Source organism: Malus domestica, chromosome 12, assembly GCF_042453785.1.
Source record: "Malus domestica chromosome 12, GDT2T_hap1".
In the NCBI taxonomy this organism is placed as follows: domain Eukaryota; kingdom Viridiplantae; phylum Streptophyta; class Magnoliopsida; order Rosales; family Rosaceae; genus Malus; species Malus domestica.
Window position 1 is genome coordinate 9,514,146 of NC_091672.1, and position 22,420 is coordinate 9,536,565.

At 37.5% G+C, this 22,420-nt stretch overlaps 4 protein-coding genes and 1 long non-coding RNA gene across 14 annotated transcripts; 1 reads left to right on the top strand and 4 right to left on the bottom strand.

Annotated features, from left to right (window-relative positions):
- Nucleotides 1–1,524: 1,524 nt before the first annotated feature.
- On the top strand, nucleotides 1,525–4,982 carry LOC108170282 (uncharacterized). The gene is made up of 3 exons (XR_001786648.3): nucleotides 1,525–1,681; nucleotides 1,781–2,165; nucleotides 2,500–4,982. It is a non-coding gene; the product is annotated as an uncharacterized lncRNA (long non-coding RNA).
- A 135-nt stretch (nucleotides 4,983–5,117) lies between these two features.
- Nucleotides 5,118–6,152, bottom strand: LOC103408619 (putative CCR4-associated factor 1 homolog 8). The gene has a single exon (XM_008347457.2). It carries the CDS (start codon nucleotides 6,150–6,152, stop codon nucleotides 5,118–5,120), a length of 1,035 nt encoding a protein of 344 aa, XP_008345679.2.
- Nucleotides 6,153–9,178: 3,026 nt separating this feature from the next.
- LOC103433955 (increased DNA methylation 2) lies at nucleotides 9,179–11,802 on the bottom strand. Of its 7 annotated transcripts, none has more exons than XM_070809636.1 (4): nucleotides 11,670–11,790; nucleotides 10,050–10,695; nucleotides 9,648–9,788; nucleotides 9,179–9,505 (listed from the first exon to the last, which is right to left on the bottom strand). In XM_070809636.1, exons 2-4 carry the CDS (start codon nucleotides 10,666–10,668, stop codon nucleotides 9,246–9,248), a joined length of 1,020 nt encoding a protein of 339 aa, XP_070665737.1. In that variant the 5' UTR covers nucleotides 10,669–10,695; nucleotides 11,670–11,790; the 3' UTR covers nucleotides 9,179–9,245. The 7 variants fall into 7 exon arrangements, with proteins under 7 accessions (XP_070665737.1, XP_017187210.1, XP_008370489.1 ...); XM_017331721.3 differs by adding an exon at nucleotides 10,835–10,896 and having other exon boundaries at nucleotides 9,648–10,695; nucleotides 11,670–11,760; XM_008372267.4 differs by having other exon boundaries at nucleotides 10,835–11,757.
- Nucleotides 11,803–13,330: 1,528 nt separating this feature from the next.
- On the bottom strand, nucleotides 13,331–16,381 carry LOC103433954 (uncharacterized). The gene is made up of 5 exons (XM_008372263.4): nucleotides 16,141–16,381; nucleotides 14,988–15,030; nucleotides 14,770–14,861; nucleotides 14,561–14,659; nucleotides 13,331–13,551 (listed from the first exon to the last, which is right to left on the bottom strand). The coding sequence occupies exons 1-5, from the start codon at nucleotides 16,213–16,215 to the stop codon at nucleotides 13,534–13,536; spliced, it is 327 nt and encodes a 108-aa protein (XP_008370485.1). The 5' UTR covers nucleotides 16,216–16,381; the 3' UTR covers nucleotides 13,331–13,533.
- A 1,982-nt stretch (nucleotides 16,382–18,363) lies between these two features.
- On the bottom strand, nucleotides 18,364–22,420 carry LOC103433953 (glycerol-3-phosphate dehydrogenase [NAD(+)] GPDHC1, cytosolic). 4 transcript variants are annotated; one of them, XM_070808964.1, is made up of 7 exons: nucleotides 22,163–22,407; nucleotides 21,804–21,911; nucleotides 21,020–21,683; nucleotides 20,407–20,628; nucleotides 19,438–19,685; nucleotides 19,076–19,215; nucleotides 18,364–18,817 (listed from the first exon to the last, which is right to left on the bottom strand). In XM_070808964.1, exons 3-7 carry the CDS (start codon nucleotides 21,675–21,677, stop codon nucleotides 18,658–18,660), a joined length of 1,428 nt encoding a protein of 475 aa, XP_070665065.1. In that variant the 5' UTR covers nucleotides 21,678–21,683; nucleotides 21,804–21,911; nucleotides 22,163–22,407; the 3' UTR covers nucleotides 18,364–18,657. The 4 variants fall into 4 exon arrangements, with proteins under 4 accessions (XP_070665065.1, XP_008370481.3, XP_070665066.1 ...); XM_008372259.4 differs by having other exon boundaries at nucleotides 21,020–21,911; nucleotides 22,163–22,420; XM_070808965.1 differs by lacking the exon at nucleotides 21,804–21,911 and having other exon boundaries at nucleotides 22,163–22,380.

The window sequence follows — 22,420 nt, forward strand, 5'->3', positions numbered from 1 at the left end:
CCAAACAAGTTTTTAAAGCTTAAAACTTGAAAATTGTTTTTTAGTTTAAAAAGTTGGTTTCAAGCAGAGTACCAAACAGGCCCTTATATTCCTATTAGGATTATATTACCTATTAAATATTGTAATCCTAAAGGGAAGAGTTTTACCCTACCTACTACTATAAATAAAGGCACAATGAGGTGAATCAAACATACCTCACAATTAAATCAATCTCTCTTCTCTCTCAATATTGCCGAACCCCTCTCTCTCTAAACCTAGATCGTTCAATCAAATAAGCTTACAATAATTGCATATTTTTTTCTTCAGATTTTTATTTATATAATTTTACTTGAGTATTCGAATAAGCTATGTGGGTTTGTGTATTGTTGTTGGACGGCGACGTGTAGGTGGAAGGAACATGCAAACGTGGCAAGCAAGTAATAACCACCGAGTTGCTCTGACAATTCATGTTCCAAAACAAGTATTGACGCGTGACAATTGTAACATCTTGCTTCAACAATGTAACCTAATATCTTTAATAGACCAAATTTTAAGCTTAAATTTGCAACGTATGATCAAGTATATTAATTAATACTTAAACAATAATTTAATATAAGTATATTACTCAATATTTATAATATTTCAAGGGCTTTTTAGTTAAATTGTTTTCAAGGTTGACTTAACTCATCAATTTGGTCCCTCATATATGACATCAATAGACATGAGTTTGTCCACCATCAATCATTTTGGTGTGAAAATTCTGTTAAATAAGAACCAAATTACGAAAATACCTTAAATTTGATAAACAATATACCAAAATGATTTGCAAAATTAAGAGTATTTTTGTCATTTTAGTCTTATTTAATAAAGATTTCTCACGAAATCACCAAAATGATTGATGATAACAAACTCAGGAACCAGTTATGTTGATTTTAAATCACAGAGACTAAAATAAGGAGTTTTGCTAAAACCTACTCCAGCCCTTGGAGTAAAACTCAAATTTTAGGTTCTAAACTTACACCAACTTGCTCCAACTCTTGAGACAAATATGAGTTAAAACCTAAAACTCATTTCTGGGCCAAATTTAGCCTAAGATTTCCTCTGGGTTATTGGGGGCTGGCCCACCATATATTTGTTATTTTTTTTGTTTTATATTTATAGATTCATTGAATCCAATTGCTAAAATATAATATGATCAAATTCAATGATAAAAAAAAATTATAACGGTCCAAGTTTAAATCCAACAATTAAAGTAATTAAAAATTTTATTTTATATGTTTCATATTTTTTCGTAGTGTTCCATGAGTTTCATGATGCTATTGTAGTGATTTTTAATATTTATAGGAATCTAAATATTTTTAAGTTAAAATATTTATAAAATTAATTGATGATAATCTACATAATTTTTTCTTTTAAAAAAAGTTACTTTAAAAAAATTATCCTAAATTTACTTTAATAATCGGGTTAAAAATTTAACCCAAAAAAGTTAGAGAAGAATAACTATTTTTGGATTAAAATCTAAATTTTCTGAGTTGGAGACGGTGGATCATTTTGACTGAAATGTGTATTTGAAATGTTGGGTCTATTTGAAGGGACGTGTTGTCTCCGCCTCCAACCGAGTCTCCCCCGATTCGATTCAGTGCCCGCTTTGCCACAGATGAAGTACTCGACAAGCATACCATACCGTCGTGTCGTAGAAGGTGTAAGTGCCATTGGAAGTGTTAAATTTGAGTAATAATTCGAATAGCAAAATTTGGGAATTTTGGCCGTAAAAAAAAAAGCTTGTGTGTTGGTTTTGCAGATCAACTGGATCCGGCAGAATTGATATTTGAATCGGGTCATTTGGCAATGTTCACCTTTTTTTGGTTTTTCTGTCTCTGAATCGTACTCTAGTGTCAAAAGACGATGAGATTATCTACTTTAAGACATACATACATGTATATAGATAGGATTAATTCTTGGAAACTTCTGACATTTGGTACATTGTTGAAACGCTCGAGGGCAGACAAGACAAGCATCGTGTTCTCTTGTTTGCGCAAATGGCGAAAATGCTGAATATTCTTGAGGTAATTAGTCACTACAAAGTAAATTCAAGAATGGTGTGTGTGAGATCATGTCAGTCAGCAGCATAAGGTGGTGATGCCTTGTTTATGTGCGGATGTTAAGGAAATCAAATGCTTATTTAGGTTGGTTGGAGCCTTTTATTTTTTGCATCTGTTGATTGAGTGAAGAAATATGTTGTGAAAAACTTGAATTCGATGTTCTGGTTGTGCTAATGTTAACCGAGTTATTTCGTCCTTTTGGAAACCTTCACCGCACCGCACCATATAGTATTACCACTTGTGTTCCAACTGTTTGCCTATATTCTCTTGTTGATAACTCTAGATGTGCAGTAAAGGAAATGTAAATACCTACAACGACTTGATGGATAATGGTGGTTAGAGATTTGCAGCAACGCTAGGGACTTCATTTATCACATGAGCTTTCTTTTCTCAACTCTTATGCTTTGTCTTCTTGCAGGGGTCATATTTTACCAAAGTGATTGGAACCCAACACTGAGACTACAAGCAATGAATCGATCATAGAGCCATCGGTTGGGTCGCGCAAAAGCTCTAAGTTTTGTTTGCCAAATCCATTCCAACCCTAGACTTCCTGGTTTCTTTAGAGCCATTTGTTTGTGTGCTTCTTTGGAGACCCCATGCTTGCTTGTATGGTATCTCTCTTGTTCCCTCTAGTCATTTAAACAAACAGTTGAAGAGAAGATTCTGCAAAGAGCTAGTCAGAAAAATGCTGCCTCTATTCAGGTTAAGGGTAGACAAAAGAAGAAACAAACAAAGGGTATACGGGTCGATACAGAAGGCAATGCCTCATTAAATGATCTAACAAACCCTGCATCTGCACCTCAAGGTACTGGACATGAAGGATTCTTTAGCTGCAACTGGCGCAAAAACTCAAAGGTCGAAGAATCTACAAAGCATGGACGAACCGGATAGCTATGATTTGAATGATGCCTTACAAAATACTGATCAACAAGCTACGAAACCCAAGAGGCCTAAGAGGCATGTGAACGAAAAATCTTGATCCGGCATACTGCCACACTTGGTGTGGTTCCAGAGCAAACCCAATATCCACCATGGAATTAGTCTGGATCTGATGGTTTCAAAGCAGAACCAAACCTGGGAAAAAGGTCTAAATCAGAAGGTTCTTTTCATGATTCTTGATAATATCATCATGTAATGGAGAAGACTCTTTCCGGTTCAGAAAATGTTAGGCAGTGGCAGGCCAAAGGACAAGGTCATCACTGTATGTGAAATTTGGGGAATGGTGTGTGGCGGATTTTCTGTTTGACACTATGGTTGAGAGATTTTATTGCTTCGGGTGCTTTCGTTGCGATTTGTGGGCAGAAGAATGGACGTGCCATTAAGGTTCTTGCATTGTTGCGCAAGATGGATACGAATGGTATTAAGCCTAATGATGTTAGTGTTGTGAGTGCCTTTTTGGCTTGCGGGCAACTAGGGTGTTTGGAGAATGGGGAAGAAATCTACGAGATCATGAGAAAATATGGGATTGTATGCAATATAATGTTTGCCCATGCGTGTCTTGATATGCATGTGAAATGCGGTTGCATTGACATGGCTGAGACTTTGTTTAAGGGTATGCCTCAGAGGAATATTAGCATACACTGTAAACATGGAGAGTGGAAAGGCATTGGATATGTTTTCAAGGATGCGAAAAGGAGTGAGACGAAACCATGTCATCTATATGGGAACTTTATCTGCATATAGCCATGCTGGGCTAGTAAATGAAGGCAAGGCTTATTTCAGTAACATGGTCCATTCTGGTGACAAGAATATTCAACCGAAAGTTGAGCACTGTGCTTGTATGGTAGACCTGCCTCTATAATTTCATAAAAAGTTTGCCCAGATTCTGGAGGGTGGGGAGCTATATTGGGTGCCTGGCGAATCCACCAAAATATTGTACTGGGCCAGCATGCAGTTGATTTGCATTTCGAATTAGCTGCTGATATTGGTTGGTATCATGTCTTAATGTCAAACATGTAAGTGGCTGCTGGAGGGTGGAACTTTGTCAATAAGGTGAGGATGTGAAAAAGTCAAGAAAATAGCTGCATACATCTCAGTTGAATGTAATGGAAACTTCCAAAAGTTCTATGGTGGAGACAGGTTGCCAGAGTCAGCAGAAATATATGAGAAGTTTAAGGCCTTACTGAGACAAGTGAAAAGCTTTCCGTCGCATTGTCGTATAAATCTAAGAACTGAAACCCCCGTTAGGGTGGTGAAAATTTGAGGGTGTGATGAGATGACTGCCATAGTTTTTGTAACTTTGTTTTGAAGGCTACCAAAAGCTAGATAGTCATGAGAGATAAAGTCCGTTTTCATCATTTTAGAAATAGAGATTGTTCGTGCAACAACTTTTGGTGATGACTTGGAATTTATTAAGGTACAGAGATGTTAGGGACTTCAGTTTCACAGTAGTAAAAGAAGATGGAAGGTACTTTCCCACTTACTGCAGAGATTAAAGGTTTGAATGTAGATTTAGGGTTGAAGATTCACACAAGGTTGCAACTGATGGTGGCATCATGGAAGATCTTCAGAGTGCAGTCTATCCAAAAAGGACGATCTTCAGAAGGAGAACGTAATTGAACTGAAGCAGTTGGCGACACAGGCAATCAACCTGAAAAATTATTCTAAAGTTTAGGAAAGATGTTCTGGTTGAGAAAATAGCCGAAAGCCTGGTTGTCCATAATTTTAGAGTTTGGTGTACAGTTTTGTTTTTCTCTATTGTCTCTCCATTTTGTTGGGAATAGGTCAGATTTGCGCTAGCTACTGTTTTGTTCACAAACTTTTACTTTCACATTTGAGATTCTGTATAGCGCATACAAGATTTGATGAAACAAGTTTCTGCTGAGTAAATGGGTTATATTTTGTTTGTAAATTGCACTTGTTATTCAAGCAAGTTGAATAAAAGGGATGAAAATAAGAAAATTGAACTGATTGAAAAACTTTATTCCATTAATTGAATGAATGAATGAATGAATGAATGAATTGCAATGTATGGACAATTACAAGAGTGTTACAAATATGGATATCATATGAACCGTATATTCTAACTACATTAATTCACATGTGAATGTGGTTTTCAGGAAGGGCTTGAGGCAAAGCAGGAAAAGGACTACATGGACGCCGATGCAGAAACACGGGAGGAGGAGGATGGCGGTAAAGCATAACTGGGGCAGCATGATGGCGGCTCTGGCATGATTTATCACGGGAGAAGGGGTGGCGGATGAGAATGATGGGTCTTGTGGGGACCGCAGGGACAAGAATCACCGAATGAGGAGGAGCTCTGTGTACGGTGTGTACAGAGGAACAAAGATAATTAGAAGCACCACAAATCTTTGGACTAAGACTATATAGAAATCCCTCGTACATTCCAGGCTTCAACCCAAATTGACTCCTCATCTTCAGGAATAACTCAGCCGTCAACAGACTGTCGGAACCCGCTTGATGGGCATCCCCACAACGCTGCACTCCGAGGATTTTCGCCATTCTTTCGAGCCCAATTTCGCCCCCAAATAGGCCCGGGCAGTACTTGGCCATAAACTTCAAGTCGTAGACCCTCTCGAACAAACGACCTGCCATCTTTGCGAATTCAGTGGGGGAGCTGGGGATGGTCTTCCTCGTCACCAGCTTCATTACATAGGCCGAGTCGTAGAGGCCGTGGAAGCTCACCCATACGAGCCGCCCCCTGTGCACCCTTAAAATCTCAACGAAACCCTCCACAAAAATATCCGAATCGATGCCGAACTTCCCAAATTTCTCGAGATCCAAGCCATTGGTTTTGAGGAGGGCGATGGATTCTGGAACATGGGGGTCGGTTTCCTCGTCAAAACCCCGAAAGTTGAACTCCCAGGTGCCGCCGACGTTGCCGCCGTCGTCGAACAGGGTGATACCCAGTTGGATGAGTTTGAGAGAATCGACGTTAAATGCGAGATCTTGGTAACAGAGGCCCTCGGAAGCCCCTCTGGGGGTGTTGCGGAGAAACCCCGGAAATTCGGTGTCGAACGAGACGATCGGAAAACGGCAGAGACACCGATCGACGGAGGAGATTTCTTGCTTAAAATTGTGGGCCCAAACAGATGTAAGTTTCTTCCTCATCGCTTTGTTCTTAGAAGTAACCAGATTGGTATTGCGATCAAATCGATGGAGATTGAAGGAGAAGAATGAATGACGATCGAAGGAAGAAGAAGACAGTTGTTTTTTCTGCTCTCTATATCTCTCTCTCGCAGTAGCAAGTTGCAAGTGTTTGTAAGAACTCCACTCTTCCCTTTTTATAGGTTAAATCATCAAATCCCAGAAGGAGAAGGAGACTCAGACCGCTTATGTTACCGTTACGCGTTAGGATTTGCCTCCAATTTGAAACTTTGGCGTCAAAGTAGCGCGGTGTTATACTTTTAATTACCAATTTGTCCTTTCTTAAATTACTATTTTCTTTTGTCCTCGTCTCGCTAATGTAGTTCACTTCACTCTACTTTCTCATTTATAATCTTGTTCTCTACTTGCACACTTGATCTTTTTTTTTTCCTTTGATTTTCTTTCCATATTCGATTTAGTGGTCAGAATTAAACATGAATGGATGTACGAAGAGAAAAAAAAGTTTGTTGAAATTAGTACCCATACTATTTTAGGAGAATATTTTTGCTCACCACCCTCAAGTGATAGTGATACTTATCACCCTATTTATCACTGTTAGATGAGTTTAAATTTCAAGATCTGTATAATGGATAGACACAAATCTAAAAATTGAAACTCACCCAACGAAAATAAATATTCATCACCATTGTATTTTCGTTTTCTATTTCAAATGAGTATTACTCTTAGATCAGCATATTCATGAGTAGTGGTAGCAGGGTTTTGCCTAAAATTAGACTTTGATCTTGGTGTTTTAGGGTTTCCCTGCAACGCTCAATTGAAATTGAAACTGGGCTGTCGGATCTCCCTTTGTGTTCATAGTTGGGTACTGCGATCAAAAGTTAAATTTTAAGTGTTGATTTCATTACTTTACTTACTATCTCTTTAAGACCTTTTGTTTATCCTTAACCTTTCATTGTTAGCCAATACCTGAGCCTCATTCTTAAACTTTTATCTTGATTGTTGTGTGTTTGAATATGTGGAGTTTGAAATTAGTATGAGCATGTAGGATCCCTAGTTCTCGCTTCTAAGAAGTGACATTTAGTTTATGAGATCATATATATATGAAGTATTAGTAATTCTAGAAAGTGTCTTCATTGTTATAACATATGTGAGTGCTAATCTACATGTTTACATCAAACTTCTCATGTACACTTAGTAAGTATAAAGAGTGTAGCTAGAAAATCTTTGTGAAAATAGAGAGGATATCCGGTAAGGAATTGGTTGAATTCTCTAAGACATGTTACTACTTTCAAATGTTGTTTTAATTGATTAATGGCGAGCTAGTGAGTGGTTGCTGAGGTTAAGTATAAGCTCAAGTGTAAGATGGCTAAAATCTATGTAAGTACTAAGTAGTGATTTTTTATATGTCATGGTTCGTTGGAAATCCCTGAGGCAATTGTTGGATGGTTTAGGTTTTTGTTTTGTTTTCTTTGTTTTGCTTGGGGACTAGCAAAAGATAAGTGTGAGGGAATTTGACAGGAGCATACTTATACAACTTTGTTATCTTATTTGTTTGCATTTACTTAGTCAATTTCCATTTGCTATAGTGATTTAAGTTATATTTTGTTCTATTGTAGGTCTAGTTGGTGAAGTTGACAATTAGAGGTCAAATGGAGCAACTAGGAGCAGTTTTGGACTTGGATTGGATAACATGCGTGAATAGCATATGGGCGGGACATTTTTTGAGTTTAAAAGGTGAAATCTGGAGGAATTAAAGTTGAGACTTGGAAGACAAGGAATTAAGGTGTTAAACATGTACTAAAATATGGAGGAATTAAAGTTGAGACTTGGAAGACAAGGAATTGCACAAGGAAGATGAGTCCTAGTTGGAGTGAAACACTATCAAGAGATAAGCAATTTTTGTGCACCTTATCTTATCTTACCTTATCTTATCTCATCTTATCTTATCTTATTTTTGAAACAAAGTACGATATTCATTAGGCAAACAAAGAATACGTATATCCTGAGGATAGTGTGCTCACTGGGCCTCGATAAAAACCTTGCCAGGGCTTTCAACCCGGTCTAAGGAAAAAAGTATCTCGCACAAACTGGAACCTATCCTCAAATGAACAATCAACATCAATGAAACAATAAATTACAATCCCTCCTCGACTAATATAACCTGAATCAAATCCGGAAGTTCCTCAAACCACACGCACTCCTGAGAGCTACTAAGACCCATCCTAGCAAGACGATGTGCCGCCTCATTTCCTTCCCGTTGAGCAAGGTTGATCATCGAGTGCGGCATTCCTGCAATAAAGCATCTCAAGTCGTTGACAATCGGTCCAAAAGCGGAAGAGTCATCCCCCTGCCCCTTCATAGCAGCCATCACGAAACTCGCAGCTGCAACGAAAAGTCCTAATCATATTCAAACACTCTCCAACTCTTTCTTTAGAGCCCTAAAATAAGTCTAGCCGCACGATTCCTTTCTCTTTTAGATTCAGCCGTGCCCCATTTAGGGTTGAACGCCCAATTCACATACACATAAGCTCTTCTCTCCCTCTCCTTATCGGTCCTCTCTCTCACCCACTCCCAATTTATTTTGTAATTTTGAAATTCTAGAAACTCTCGATCGAAATACTCAAAATTTTCAGAATTTTCAGTATTGGTAATAATTTGGACCTGTCGGAACTTAACTTGGAACCCCCCATGTCAGTTGAAGGGGTGGCCGTAGGGTTTGGCCCTCCCTTCTTTTGCATCCAAATTCGGATACATCTCCGTGTAATTTAAATTAGATCAGAACATCGCTGGATCCTCTGTCCCTCCCTATTGTCCATAATTTGAAGCATCTCCAAATAAGTTGGAAATTCATGCATCATTTTTTCAACCATTTTCTCTAGTTACCATATTACAGGGTTAAATATTTATTAGGCTGCCATTTTACCGGTGCCTCAGTTGATATCGCGCATTTAGGATCTAATGACGATATCAGCTGAGGCACTTGCAACATTTTGCAGACATCAATTCAATGACAATATCACGCAACGGAATTTGGCAAGAACAGAACTCCTTATGTCAATGTTCCTAACAAATATACAGTGGCTCACTAAACTTTAGCTACGCATACTTACTACTGTCATCTTTTCGTTTCATCACAATTCCCTCCAGAATTCCATCCGTCCCAAAATTACCAGAAAACTGCTGCGGATTAACTGGACCAGGTAGCTGAAACGAGATGGAAAACTGCCCAGAAGGGCAAAGATTCTGTGTTTGCATTTCAAACATCTGAGAGTACCTGTGGACTGTCTTCTCGCCTGTTACCGTCACTCCTCTTATCAATACTTGGCCCTCATTTTCAACTTCACAGCTGAATTCCCCTGCGGATCATCACTCTACATCATTTGATTACGTATAAAAGTGGTAGTATCAAAGAGGCAATACAGGTGGCCACAGAGATAAGTATGTGACTGCGATATGAGAGAGATACAAGAGATATCTAAGTTGTATAGAGAAACTTACTTTCATCTCTTCTCACTCCAGGAAGAGATACACGAAACAGGTAGGAGTCATCACATTCTCCAATGTCAATGAGCCCTATCGTTGGTCCCACCTTCGCCATTGCCGCACTCCCAGTCAATGCAAATCCATCTCTGGTGGCAGCTACAATATTGGACAACTCTTTTTTAGTTGGAAGAGAAGGAAGAAAAATCATAGCACGATCAAGTTTCTCCACAGGCTCAGAGGTTGTTTTATTCGTGTGCGGGGACATATAACTATGCATCATAGGAGTACCACAATCTGGAACAGTACTGATAGGTGCTTCAACATGCATAGGTTTCAGAGGATCCTTCAATTCCATGAGATCCTCTAAATGTTTCGTTCCCCTAGAACTTTGACAAGAACTAGCAGGAGGTGACTCACCATTGGACTTCAGCTCCTGCTCCAACACATTATGTAAAACACTTCCATCAGGAACAGTATGCAGCCTTGCAGCATCTCTATCCAGAAGAAAATCCTCCAGCCCAGTAAGCCTCTTAAATCGTTCGATATCCTTTGGCTTAATGTAATATATTTCTGGGTTATGAATAAATACAATGTTCTCAAAGATATCATCTTTGTTATTGAACTGTGAATGGGGGTGGAGTAGAAGAGGAAAGAGATCCATAAACTGAGGGTAATTGGCTGTGGCATCTTCTCTACGGGTACGGAGGCTACCATGGAAGAACTGGCTTAACAAAGGTAATTTAACAATGGCAGATTGGTCAGCCTTCCGAAGAACATAATAGTACACCTGCCCTACCTCTGCCATTTTCAGGCGGGAGCCACCTAGTTGCTCAATAGTATATGGTGGAAGTCGCTCAGCTATTCTCTGCAACACTGACTTTGATGGCCTCTCTCCTTTAAGATCAGGCCCAAAGTAGGTACCGATAATGAAGTACAAGAGAAAGCGCTGATCATCATTTGCCACCCCACTTTGAAAATTGTTAAAATCTAACCCTATGGCAGGATTAGATCCTGTCGCCTGAGACAAGCCATCCATCACTGCTGCGGATTAAAATTTTGGAATCTGCAACAAGTTCAAATTAGTAGGTTCATATAATCAAGCAATTACTGTGACAGTGAAAATATTTTAAAGTTTTATTTCTCTGTGAGACAAATGAATATGGTGCCATCCTTGTTCCAGACCAGCCAATGTTTTCACTTACATGGATTAGCTCTCGTTCTTTCTTCACATACCCCGCAACCAACCCACTCACACATAAGAATGCTGTGAGACATTTGAAACGTTACCACCAGCAATCAAATCCCTTTCTCTCAACTCACCAATAGCATACTTTAACAACCTTCTTGAAGATTACGCCTATCTCTCTCACCCACACAAAGCAGATCAAGCGCAAGAAATGACAATGTAGTTCGCATAGAACACCATTATTAACGGAATTCATATGTAGAATGTCTTAATAACCACTAATATCGCAAAGGAAAACAATCTGATCGAGAAACGAAAGAAAGGAAACGACTGAGGACCCAGATTCAGCATGCATTTGTTGCATGTCTTTCGAAAAGCATCAGTGAAAAAACTGACAATGAAATTCTACATGAAATATATAGAGTGGAGAAACCCACATGCAAATCCCAAAGAAGCATTTCATTTCAGGCTAATCCTGTCCACATGAGTGGCAAGAAATACAAAGTTAAACATATGCAATTCATCAAACACTTATCAGGCAAGTTTTCACATGCATTATCATCACAACAATTTCCATAATTTTTTTTACCAAATTGCAATAAAAGCAACTTGGTTTTAACCAAGTAAACAAATTGGTGAAATAAAACCCAGGAATTATTAAACCCAATTGGTCTTAAGCCATTTCGGAATCATGGAAATTAATTAATGAGAGAAAAGAACAAAAATCAAGCTACCCATTTGCTGCAATGCAGAATCAAAAACAGAGAGGGAGAGAGAGGGAGAGAGAGAAATGTGCTCAAAAATAAACCCCAAAGAGAAAAATTAAGGAAGAGAGAGGAAATGACGGATACCGGTTGCCTGAGTGGAGGAGGACCGGAGGAGCCGCTTCCGCCTGGAGAAAAAGAAGTGGTGGAGAGATGAGCGTCAGAGAGGAAGGAGGAATTGGTTATCGCGTCGGATTATTGCTTTTAGCAGCTGGATGGATGGTGGTTGTAAATTATTGAACAGTGTAAGGGTAACTTTGGAAGATTAGTTGTGTCATTTGACTGTGGTCAAGCTGGGCTGAAATGCTTTTTGTATTTTTGGGCTCCACTAGGATTAGTCTTAACCTTCGCAGTGTAGGAATATTTATGCTCACTGTCTTCAAGTGATGATGTAATGTTATTCGACGTTCTAGTTATCACAATTTGATGAATTTAAATTTTAAAATCTGTGCAATGGATAGATAATTTTAAAATTTAAACTCATTCAATAAACTAATAGTGGTAAATAGGTGTTGAGCATCATCTTTACTTGAGGATTGTGAGAAAAAATGCACCTTCTGGGGTGTGTGCGATACCATAGGATTTGTAAAAAAACATTGGCCATGTAGTTAAGAATTTTCTCTTCCTCCATTATATCCGGGGTTCAAACCCTCATTCCTATTTTGTATAAAATTACTAGTAAAATGTGATTCGTAAACAAAGACGGTATTGCAATTGACACCCACTCATTATATTTTTCTACTCACTTTGTATATCAAGAACATTTTCATTAATAACTGACGGATGTAGCGTCACAAAAATGTTGACGAAGTTCATTCCAAAATGCCTAAAAGTGTCCTCGAATGAATGGCTAGTCAATCTCCTTGAAGCACGAACTCACCAAGACTGTTCTCAAATATATGAGTGAGTCTCACAAGTCACTATCTTAACAATAAAGATTATAATTCAAATGGAGTCAACAAGGAACAGTCTACTTGAATTGTTCATGTGAATGCCTTGAATTATTCACAACACCTCAATGTTTTATTCTGCATTTTTATATGTATTTTCTTTTTAAACACAAAAAAAGTTAGTGTGTTTAATGAGCATTTTTAGAGTGTAAGTAACAACACCCCTTAAAGTAATATGTAATACAAAATGTTTTATTTTATTTTATTTTATTTTTGTATAATCAAACTTTGTAGAAATGAAATAAGGACAAAGGTCCAATGTCATTTTTACATTAGGACAAGCTAGTCTTCTAATATTTCCACTGTTTTAAAAATCCCCATCTAAGCACTAGGCAGTTAGTTACCGTCCCGATTGATCCCTAGACATTTGAAAATTAAGAAAGAGCGCCTAAACCAGCTTTGGCGTCCGCCTCGTCCGTTTAGGCGTCTGCCTAGCCCGTCTAAATTCAACTAGACACCTGTCTAGGTCACAAACCTCACTTTGACAGAAAATCGGTAATTCTCATTTTGCATTTTTTTGTCAATAAAATATAAGAGACCTGTTAAATGTTTAAATGATACTCTTTATATGCTTGTTCCTTAGATTTTCAATATATTCTAATACTTTATAATCTATATGTCATATTATTTTGTAATTTATGTATCCCAATAAAATTATGAATATTTATAGGTATAGTAAATTTGCTTAAATCAACTAGTCCGCCTAGACACTAGCCTAGCATGTTTTAGAACCTTGAATAATTCATATTATGTTTAAAATTTGAGAAATATGACAAAGGGTTGAGATCTCCTCAATCCTAAGTAGCAAGGCAACATTATATATTCTAGCATCTCTCTGCCGGAAAGGCAAAGCTAAAAAAATGTACAAGATGTTGGAATCATGCGGTATAACATTTATCAATAATTATATATTTATAATGTAGCAAATCCAGCTCAAATCTGTTAGCGAGGAATAATTATATAGGTTCACGATCATATGCATCCGACTTCCATGTCTCCAGTTACTCGTGCATCGTTTCCTGTCGAATTAAAAGGAATTAATTACATACACGCACAAAATCAGATATAGATATTAACTGGATGCGCCATGTATGGTATAAAGCTTAACAAAAGCATCTAAAACGGACTGAAAATATCAAACTGAAAGACAAATCATCCTTATGACCCCCTTTTCAACAACCAATACTGCAAATATGTATTTGCGAAAAGAAAATGGAGGAATTTAGTGAAACTAAAGAAAAGTGTTTATAGTTATTCGTAGTATCGTACTATCTAAATTTGACTCAGTCAGTCAAAAAAACCCAGGTGATTGACTTCTTGCAGGGATATTCAACTTCTATTATTATTATCATACAATTTTTTTGCCTCTTGACACGCTCTGAATGCACACGGGCGAGAAATTTTGGCAACAAACTGATTCACATATAAAACGCAAGAAAATTTCACAATGAACAATCTTCCCAGTAACTAAAGGGAGATAAACTATTGCTCAAACCAGTGATGCTAACAAGAACACCTACATGTTGGGGTTGTTTGGCTAGATAAACAAGCCATGGATGTGATGGGCATAATCCCACATTGGAGATGTACCACAGCAATCGACAAGTTAAAAGTAGGTGGTCCACAACTAAGAGCTACAAAACCCAAACCTAGATGAGTCCACCGGGTCTAACTCAACCCGGTATTGGTTCTAGGTGCTTAAGTGAAGGTGCTGCATCGGAACTAGGCATGGGACGCACTTGATTAAATGCAAGCAAACCAACGGTCAAAAAGCCAAGGTGTCAACTCAAGTAAAATTTGTAGAACGACTAAAGGTTGGCATAGCATTGTGACCTCATCAACCCAAGTCCAATAATAAATTCAGTTTTTATCTCTCTTTTTTCTTTTCCAGAATAGATGCTATGCTATATTTTCTAACATATCATAATATTTTTTTCTATAGGAAGCAAATCCCCAATCTGAAAGGACGATGAAATACCACTATAACTTTTTCCACACAATCCCTACAAGTTATAAGTTATAACTCACTTTCATTTTCTCCAACTTGTCATCACCATCTCTCACTGCCTGAACAAGATGCTGTATGCGGTATTGGAGCTTTGCATTTTCAGCAGCAAGCTTCTTGTTCTGCAAGTCACCAAAAATGAAGAAAAAAGGATCTTCATATCTCCTCAGTACTTTCCAACTGAGACAAAAAAAAAAAAAAAAAAAAAAAGATACAATTGATGCAATAATACCTTTTCTTCTTCTAAAGACACCTTCGCACATGCATCTTTTATCTGTGACTGGAGTTCGTTGATCACCTTTGAAGAACCATCTGTTGCAGAATCTGCAAGGTTCCATAACCAGCATCCAACAAAAAAAATTAAAACAAAAGAGAATAGAGGAAAAGTAAGGTCCTGTGTTCTTGGCCATGAACAAAACACTATTGCGCAATGGGTGCCATAAAACCTACCCTTCTTGCTTGCGAGGGCAGCTTCAAGTCTTGATAAGCGGTCCTATGTAACAAATATGCCAAGTTAGCAAGGTTACAGTGGAAAAACCAAAAGTTTCAGTCATCAAACATGCTACATAAACTAGAAATATATACTTTTCTCGTAGAAAACAGCTCATCTACGAAGATGATAAGGGCTACATTGGAAGCAATGAAACAGAAAATTATTCCAAATAGGAGAAGGTAAGTTTCTATCATCAAACATTACATAATCAATCAAATATTATTCATCAGCATATCACTAGTCTGTGCACGATAGAGTTTTATGCCTACTTTCATAGAGTTGGCTTTCAGATCAGTTGGAGCAAAACAAATAAGAATGTGGTGGTAATAAATCCCTTGGGGGATAACGATAAGTCAGAGTGAATCGACAATTATTGAAAGCTGTGAATTTAAGAACAAGGTCCTGAAACCATCACTATCAAACTATAGCTTCAAAAGCTTTAAAAGCTTCTCAACTACAACTCTATAAGTAGTTATGTACTATCAATGTCTCATTGGAATAATGGAATGTGAAGGGTAGACATTATTTTTGCATTCATGAATTACAAATAATATTACGTTTCCTTTTGTTTTGTACTTGTTGAAACAAAATTATCGATGTTCTTTCAAACAAACTTACGCAGAAAAGTAAGGGATTCATTTGTTTCTTCCCAATCATGGACTTGTGGTATATTTCAAATACCATTAGACAATTGCACTGAACATGAAGACTTGTAAACACAACAGTTCTTAATCCAAAAACTGAGTGAGAGAAATTGAGACTTATCTTCATCCACTGACCATGAAGATGAAACCCTAAATTTTTTATTTTGGTTACATTAGAGGGAATCGAACCTATAAACTTTCCTAATCCAAACCCTAGACTTCCTCTTCTTAATTAAAGAACCTACAACATATAACCTATCCTAATCGAACGCATGATTCTCAGATACAAACCAATCAAAACCCAAATCGCCAATTACTGGCACCATTAACGCTCCACCTTCACGATAAATATATATATATATATATAGATACACACACACACACGCATGTATGTATATATACAGAGTTGAGCAGAGTTGAGAAGCAGAAGGATATCAAGGCTACAAGTAAAAGGTGGGAAACATACCTCGGCTTCAGAGGCCCTCTGGTAAAAGGGCTTCAAGGTCTCTTCGGGGACGCTTCGACTCTCACTCTCCGCCATTGCTGGAGGTTGGTTGGGTGGCCCTACACTCTCCGATACGACAGAATAGGGCGCCGCAGTGTTCAGGTTCTTCAGAACGGCTTCAACTATTCAAACTGATATTTTTTACCAGAACGAAAGGTTTTTGTTTTCTTCTTTTGGAAATTGCACAAATGCCACCTTAATTGTTTCACTTTGTGAAACTAGCCACATTAAACTAAATGTTTTCCATTTAACCACCCGAACTTTGTGCGGGGTGACAATTGGCCCCTCTGTGCACGTCCCATCCATATTTACTTCAACTACTGCTAATCCATGTGACTAGGGATGGTCAAAATATATGCGAATATGGGTAACCGCGGTTACCCATTCATTTAAATCTTATGGTTAAGATTATAAGTAACCGTTTAGATAAATAAACGGATATGGGTATAACCATTTACCTTTGAAATTTAAATGGGTGTTTATGGGTATTAACCGTAGTTATAAACGGGTAACCGTTTACCCATTTATTTTATATATGTAAAATTAACACAAACCATGTTCTCTATCGAACAAAACTTACATCAATACTATTGACTATAGTGCATGGTTTATATAGCTAATTATATATATTATGTTAATACTTTACATTATATAGGTTAAACAACTCAAGAATATTGTCTTCTAAACAGTTTTTGTAACAAAAAATACTTAACAAATATTATATTACCTTCATTGGTAACATGGATTAGTCGTAAAAGTTTTCTCAAAAAATTAGGAAAATAAATAACAATTCCCCTTGCCCCACTCACTTAATTCAACCCAAGATCTGTTCCTCAAACATGTTGCAACTCACTATTTCAGCTAATCCCTCTTTGTTAGCATTGTTACGGTAATTTATATATCCTATATTCCAATTTTGTTTTATAAAACTAATTTTCTTGCTTTTTAATTCTATATCAATTAAAAATATCGTTCGTAATTATTATTTCAATTATTGGAATGATATAAGGATTTAAAAAATTAAAATATGGAAATGTACGATGAATGTACCTATAACTGTGTTTAATTGTTAAAAAAAATTATGACAATTTTTTTTTGTTTTTTAAATTTCAAGTTGTTAAAAAACATGTAAACGAGTGAAAAAGGGGTAATGGTAAAAAAAAAAAAAAGATAAACAGGTTAAAAAGGGTAAATGGGTATTAAACGGTTATGGTTAAATGTGTATGGTTAACCGTTTATAAATGGTTATAGGTATGAGTATAACAGTTTAGGCAATTACCCAACGGGTAAACTGTTATGCGGGTATGAGTATAAACGGTTATGGGTAAATAACCGCGGTCACCAGCTCGCCATAACCGTTGCCCATCCCTACATGTGACAAGTCGAATACATTTTTATAAGAGTGTAATTCCCTTAAGTTGGTGTAGTTAATATCATTTGTTAAAAAAACACGCCTCATAACCGTTGTTTGCAACATGGTCTGATGACGGTGCAGACTCGATGATTAGACTTTATTGCCACTAAAAGGAGAAGAGAGGATTGCAACATGGTCTGATGACGATGCAGACTCGATGATTAAACTTTATTGCCACTAAAAGGAGAAGAGAGGAAAACGCTTTTAATTGGTGCACGTTTTTGAATCACAGTAGTCAGTTCTGAATTTTTTGCTCTGCTCTAAAATTATATTGTTAAATTGTTGTATGTATCCTGTGTCTACTGAAAATGGTTCTCAATCATAACTTGGACATTATACTATTGATTCTTCTTTGTTCTCCTTCCTATTCAATTCACATTCAGTTCGTATTTTAACGAGTAATACGAGTAATTTTCCAATGTGACGATAACACCAAACCAAAACAGTCAATCTCGTCTTAAAAATGCCCACCCAAACCACGACTTCGCACCCAAACCAAGACTTTGCACCAACTCAAACCACCTCCAAGCACAAAGAGCCTCTTCCACCAGGAAATGACACAATCCCAAAATTTACCTAAAGCATTCAAGACAACTAGTATTGGATTTCTTGGTTGTGAACGAAAATGTTCATGTTAACGCAAGAAGAAAGCGTTTTCGTCCTTCAGTTCCAAGGGCTTGAGATAATTTACGTTGTACATAAGCATGCAACCACAAGCACCTACACTATTTTAGGCAGCATTTTACTCAAAAGAAAAGATGATCAAGACCTAAAAACGATGTTTTTCTGTTACCGTATGGTCGGAAAATGGTATGCCTTCATCTATACAAATATGTGATACATCGGTTTTTTGTATCTTAATAATATGATACACAAAACAATGCAAATCCAGCTCCCATACAAGAGCTATGAAAATCAATTGGGCTACTCGCAAGTTCACAACCAAAAACCAAGCTATCATATCCTTAGGAAGCAAAAATAAGTTATATATATGATTAACATTTATCGAAACCAACATGCTTATTTTCACCATGCAGTCCTGTGATACCATGCTTTCACAGGGATTATATTACCACTTTATCTTGCAACCGGAAACTAGTCAAAGGCTGTCCGAGAAGGGAAGGCCTATAGAAGACATGGCTCTGTGCAATCTCAATGCGTTCCCTGGGATCGTTCAAGTTTTCATCCCTCAACGCTTGAAGAATAGCTTGTGATGATTGCTCCCTGGTGATCAAACAATACACATGGCCAAGGATTCATATACTTGTAAGAGTTATTGAAAAATAAACGCAATCTAGGCTTAATTTACACATGCATTGGCAGAACATCTGATTCGGGTTATACCAATGCAGGGTGATCTTTTGAATTACGCAAAAGCCTCTTAGTTAATTTTCTCATAGTCAATATTTTTTTATGACTTTAGTGTGTTCTTTTAGCCTTCGGTAAAAAAAAAAGGGAAATGATAAGTTTGCAGGACATTACCTTGTTATCAATATTTTATATAGTGTCTTCAAGATGGGGCAGAGCTCTACGGGAGCAACAGGCTTGTTTTCCTCAGGATGCAACACATTTAGGCTCGACTGACTGAGAAGTTCATAAAATGCTTTGACTGCAGAGACACCCTAGAAGGAGAGGAGACAGAGCATTATTGATCAGTAACAAGTTAGAAGGAAAGTGCTTTTAACCACATCCGAATAAATTCCTCAACAGAATGACAAGGGCACGTTTTAGTGAGACCAGATATTTGCTAGTGCTCTTATGCAGGAGCATTCACATTCTTCGTAGATTCTTACACTTCAATATAATGTCATACATCTTCTTGAAATGAAAATAACAACTGATACCTGAATCATTCCCTTGCCACTGATGTTTTCACCCATATCCCGGTTTAGTTCTCCTTTGGCTAACATTTGCCCATACCACGCATTGCGACCTTTCAACAAGGTTACATATGTGTCAGCCAGCAAAGGCCCTGCAAGTTTCTCGGGCTCTTCCGCCAGCAAATGAGTGATAAATATCATCTCCGAGGTACAATGTGCAAAGTATACAGATTTGCTGGTAGCACTTTCCTTTGTGAGAGCTGCTACCATCCCTGAGAAAATTAAAATGAAAAACGGCTGTAAGTTGCAAATCAGAAGGTTCATTTATGACATCCTACTACAGTATGTATACCATATAATTTGAAATTGTATTGTTTCCTGCACTTCCTGGAAGCTTCGCTTAGCATGCAGGGCAACTACGGTTCATAAACAAATCTCATGTTTGTTCCAGCACAAATTTTCTGGAAGTGTGCCTGAACAAATTCTTGCCAGGACAAACATGAAATTCGTTCAGGCACTGTGAATTATTCCATTTGAAATTGTATAGTCAGCATATAAATAATGGAATCAGGATAACCTCTTAGAATAATTCAGAGCTTCATACACCTGATACCGTGTTAATGAGGACAGATTTGATGAGTAGTGTTCTCATAAAAACAGGACTCTAAATCATATAAAAGCAAACTACTCTTCAGATTGTCCTCATTAACACATATCAGGTGTGCGTAGCTCCAAAATTTGATGAAGCTGAACAAAAATTACCACTACTGAAATGAAGATGAACAACAATAACCAAGCAGAAAATTTGACGTCTCGTTCCCTTTATTCCTTTTTCATGTTTCTGAAAAAGGACATTTGCACATTAACATGATTGGTACCAGAAATAGTTCCTTGTAATTACCTTCAATCTATGACACCTAAAATTCATTCCTTTTTATTAGACGCTGCCTTTATTGTTTGAGATAGATCTATCAGAATGAATTGTAGATTTACCTGCTCCGATGGCATAGACATTCTTTAAGCCACCCATGACTTCATGTGTAACAAGATCACTATTGTCCCAGACAATAAAATGGGGTTGCCTTAAGAATTTTGCAAGAGGTTTTCTCCACTTCTCAGCTCCGCATATTCGAGCATTAGCATATTCCTTGTTGTAGATTTCTGAGGCAATGTTTGGGCCACCCAGATAAAGTATGTTCTCTATAGGTACACCAGCTGCGAGTCATATAGAAAAGAATGAGCGGAAATGTGAAGTCGAAATAACATTATAACAGTGAAGGAAAAGTGTAAGATAGTAACGTATCATCATCCAATTTCCATGCAATGTTAGTTGAAAGTTGAAACATAAACAATCAACATGATTTATCAGGTTTTAAAAATGCAATAACACTTAAAATTCGTGTAGATATAAAAAGAAACAGCGTAATAACCCATCCAAAAAGTTCCATAAGATTGTCCGTGCAAAAATCCATTAAACATCTACCAATTCTGCTAAGGATAAAACCAGATCAAATAAACCATCGCTCCTTCCATTCTTCCACCATACTGTAAAGTTAAACCAACATGCTAAAGGGTGACAGTTAAATTTAAAAGAAAAGGAACATACTCGCCCGATGAATAATTCGCGTGGGAGTTATGATATGCGGGAGAGGTTCCAGTGCAGCCTCAATACCTTTCGCCAAAGAGATGATAATAGGATCTGTGATTCTTTCCTTCCAATAATTACTTATCTCTTCAAACACCTCTTTTGTTTCCGTTGATGGCAAGCCATTCACCACAATATCAGCATCCCAAACAGCCTCCTGTAAACTGGTTACAACCTTCAAAGGACACAGAGGGGTATCGATCATGTTCAAACAAAATCCATCTTTTAAAATCTCATCGGCATAAAGAGTTCGATCCCCCAGCCTTGCCTCCACATATTTCAAATACGCACAACGCCGGATCAACCTCCTCAACACATCCTCCCTCGAGTTGATCACTTCAAAAAGATGTTCAGCTGTGGCTCTATCAACAGCTCTTCCCGGTCTTCTCCATATCCTTATCTGAACCTTGTCTCGAAATTGACCATAGCTATCCTGCAACACAGCAGCAAAAACACTGCCCCATGCACCCGCACCGACACCAACAATTCTCAAAGGATCACCATTAGCCTTTCCAAGGCGGATTCGGAGCTCGTCAAGCTTCTCCTCCAATGCATTAAAGTTCTGAACAGATCCGTTCGAGTATAAATTACGATTCACAGCCTCAATGCTCCCCACCATCTCCAACTGTCAAAAAGAACACAGAAAACCAAAATTCCCCACTACTTACTTCCTTATGCAGGATCTTCTATAATTCCATGCAACTTGAAAAATTCTCAAACTAGACAGATTTCTACAACAACCCACCTTTAATATTTATATCGTCTTTCTCTCCCAATACACACTATTCATCTTTTCACTCAGATTTTCCGACCCACCAATCAAGATTTGTTGCCAACCAAATCCAGCTGAAAACTGATACAAACAAGAAAAAGGATAGGACTTTATTCAATGCATGCAAGTATCTTTCTTCATTTTTTATTTAAGAGTTCCAAAGAACATGCCAAAAAAATAAATAAATAAAACCCAAATATTCAAATAGTGACATTGTTATCTCCGCCTGAGGTTGTTCATCTACCAAACCATAAATTTCAAAAAACACTATGTGAAAGCTCATAAATTAAATAACAAGAAAAAGAAAGAGAAAGTCCAATAAAAATGCCAACCTTGTCGGATGAGGCTTTCTGGTCATGAAGTTGTTTTATGTTGTTCACTTAAATTCCTGTGAGTCCAGACCCGCCAGCTTTGGTGGTGGTTATCATGCTGGAAAATTGAAGCCGGACAGACACCGAAAAGTGCAATGGAGGTGAGAAAAATGTAACTTGCATGAAGAAGCTTTGAATCATTGAAGGGAGAAAGCGTGACAGCAGAGACAGGATGAGGAGCATAAAAAACAAAACATAAAGGGCATTAATGGGTGCAGT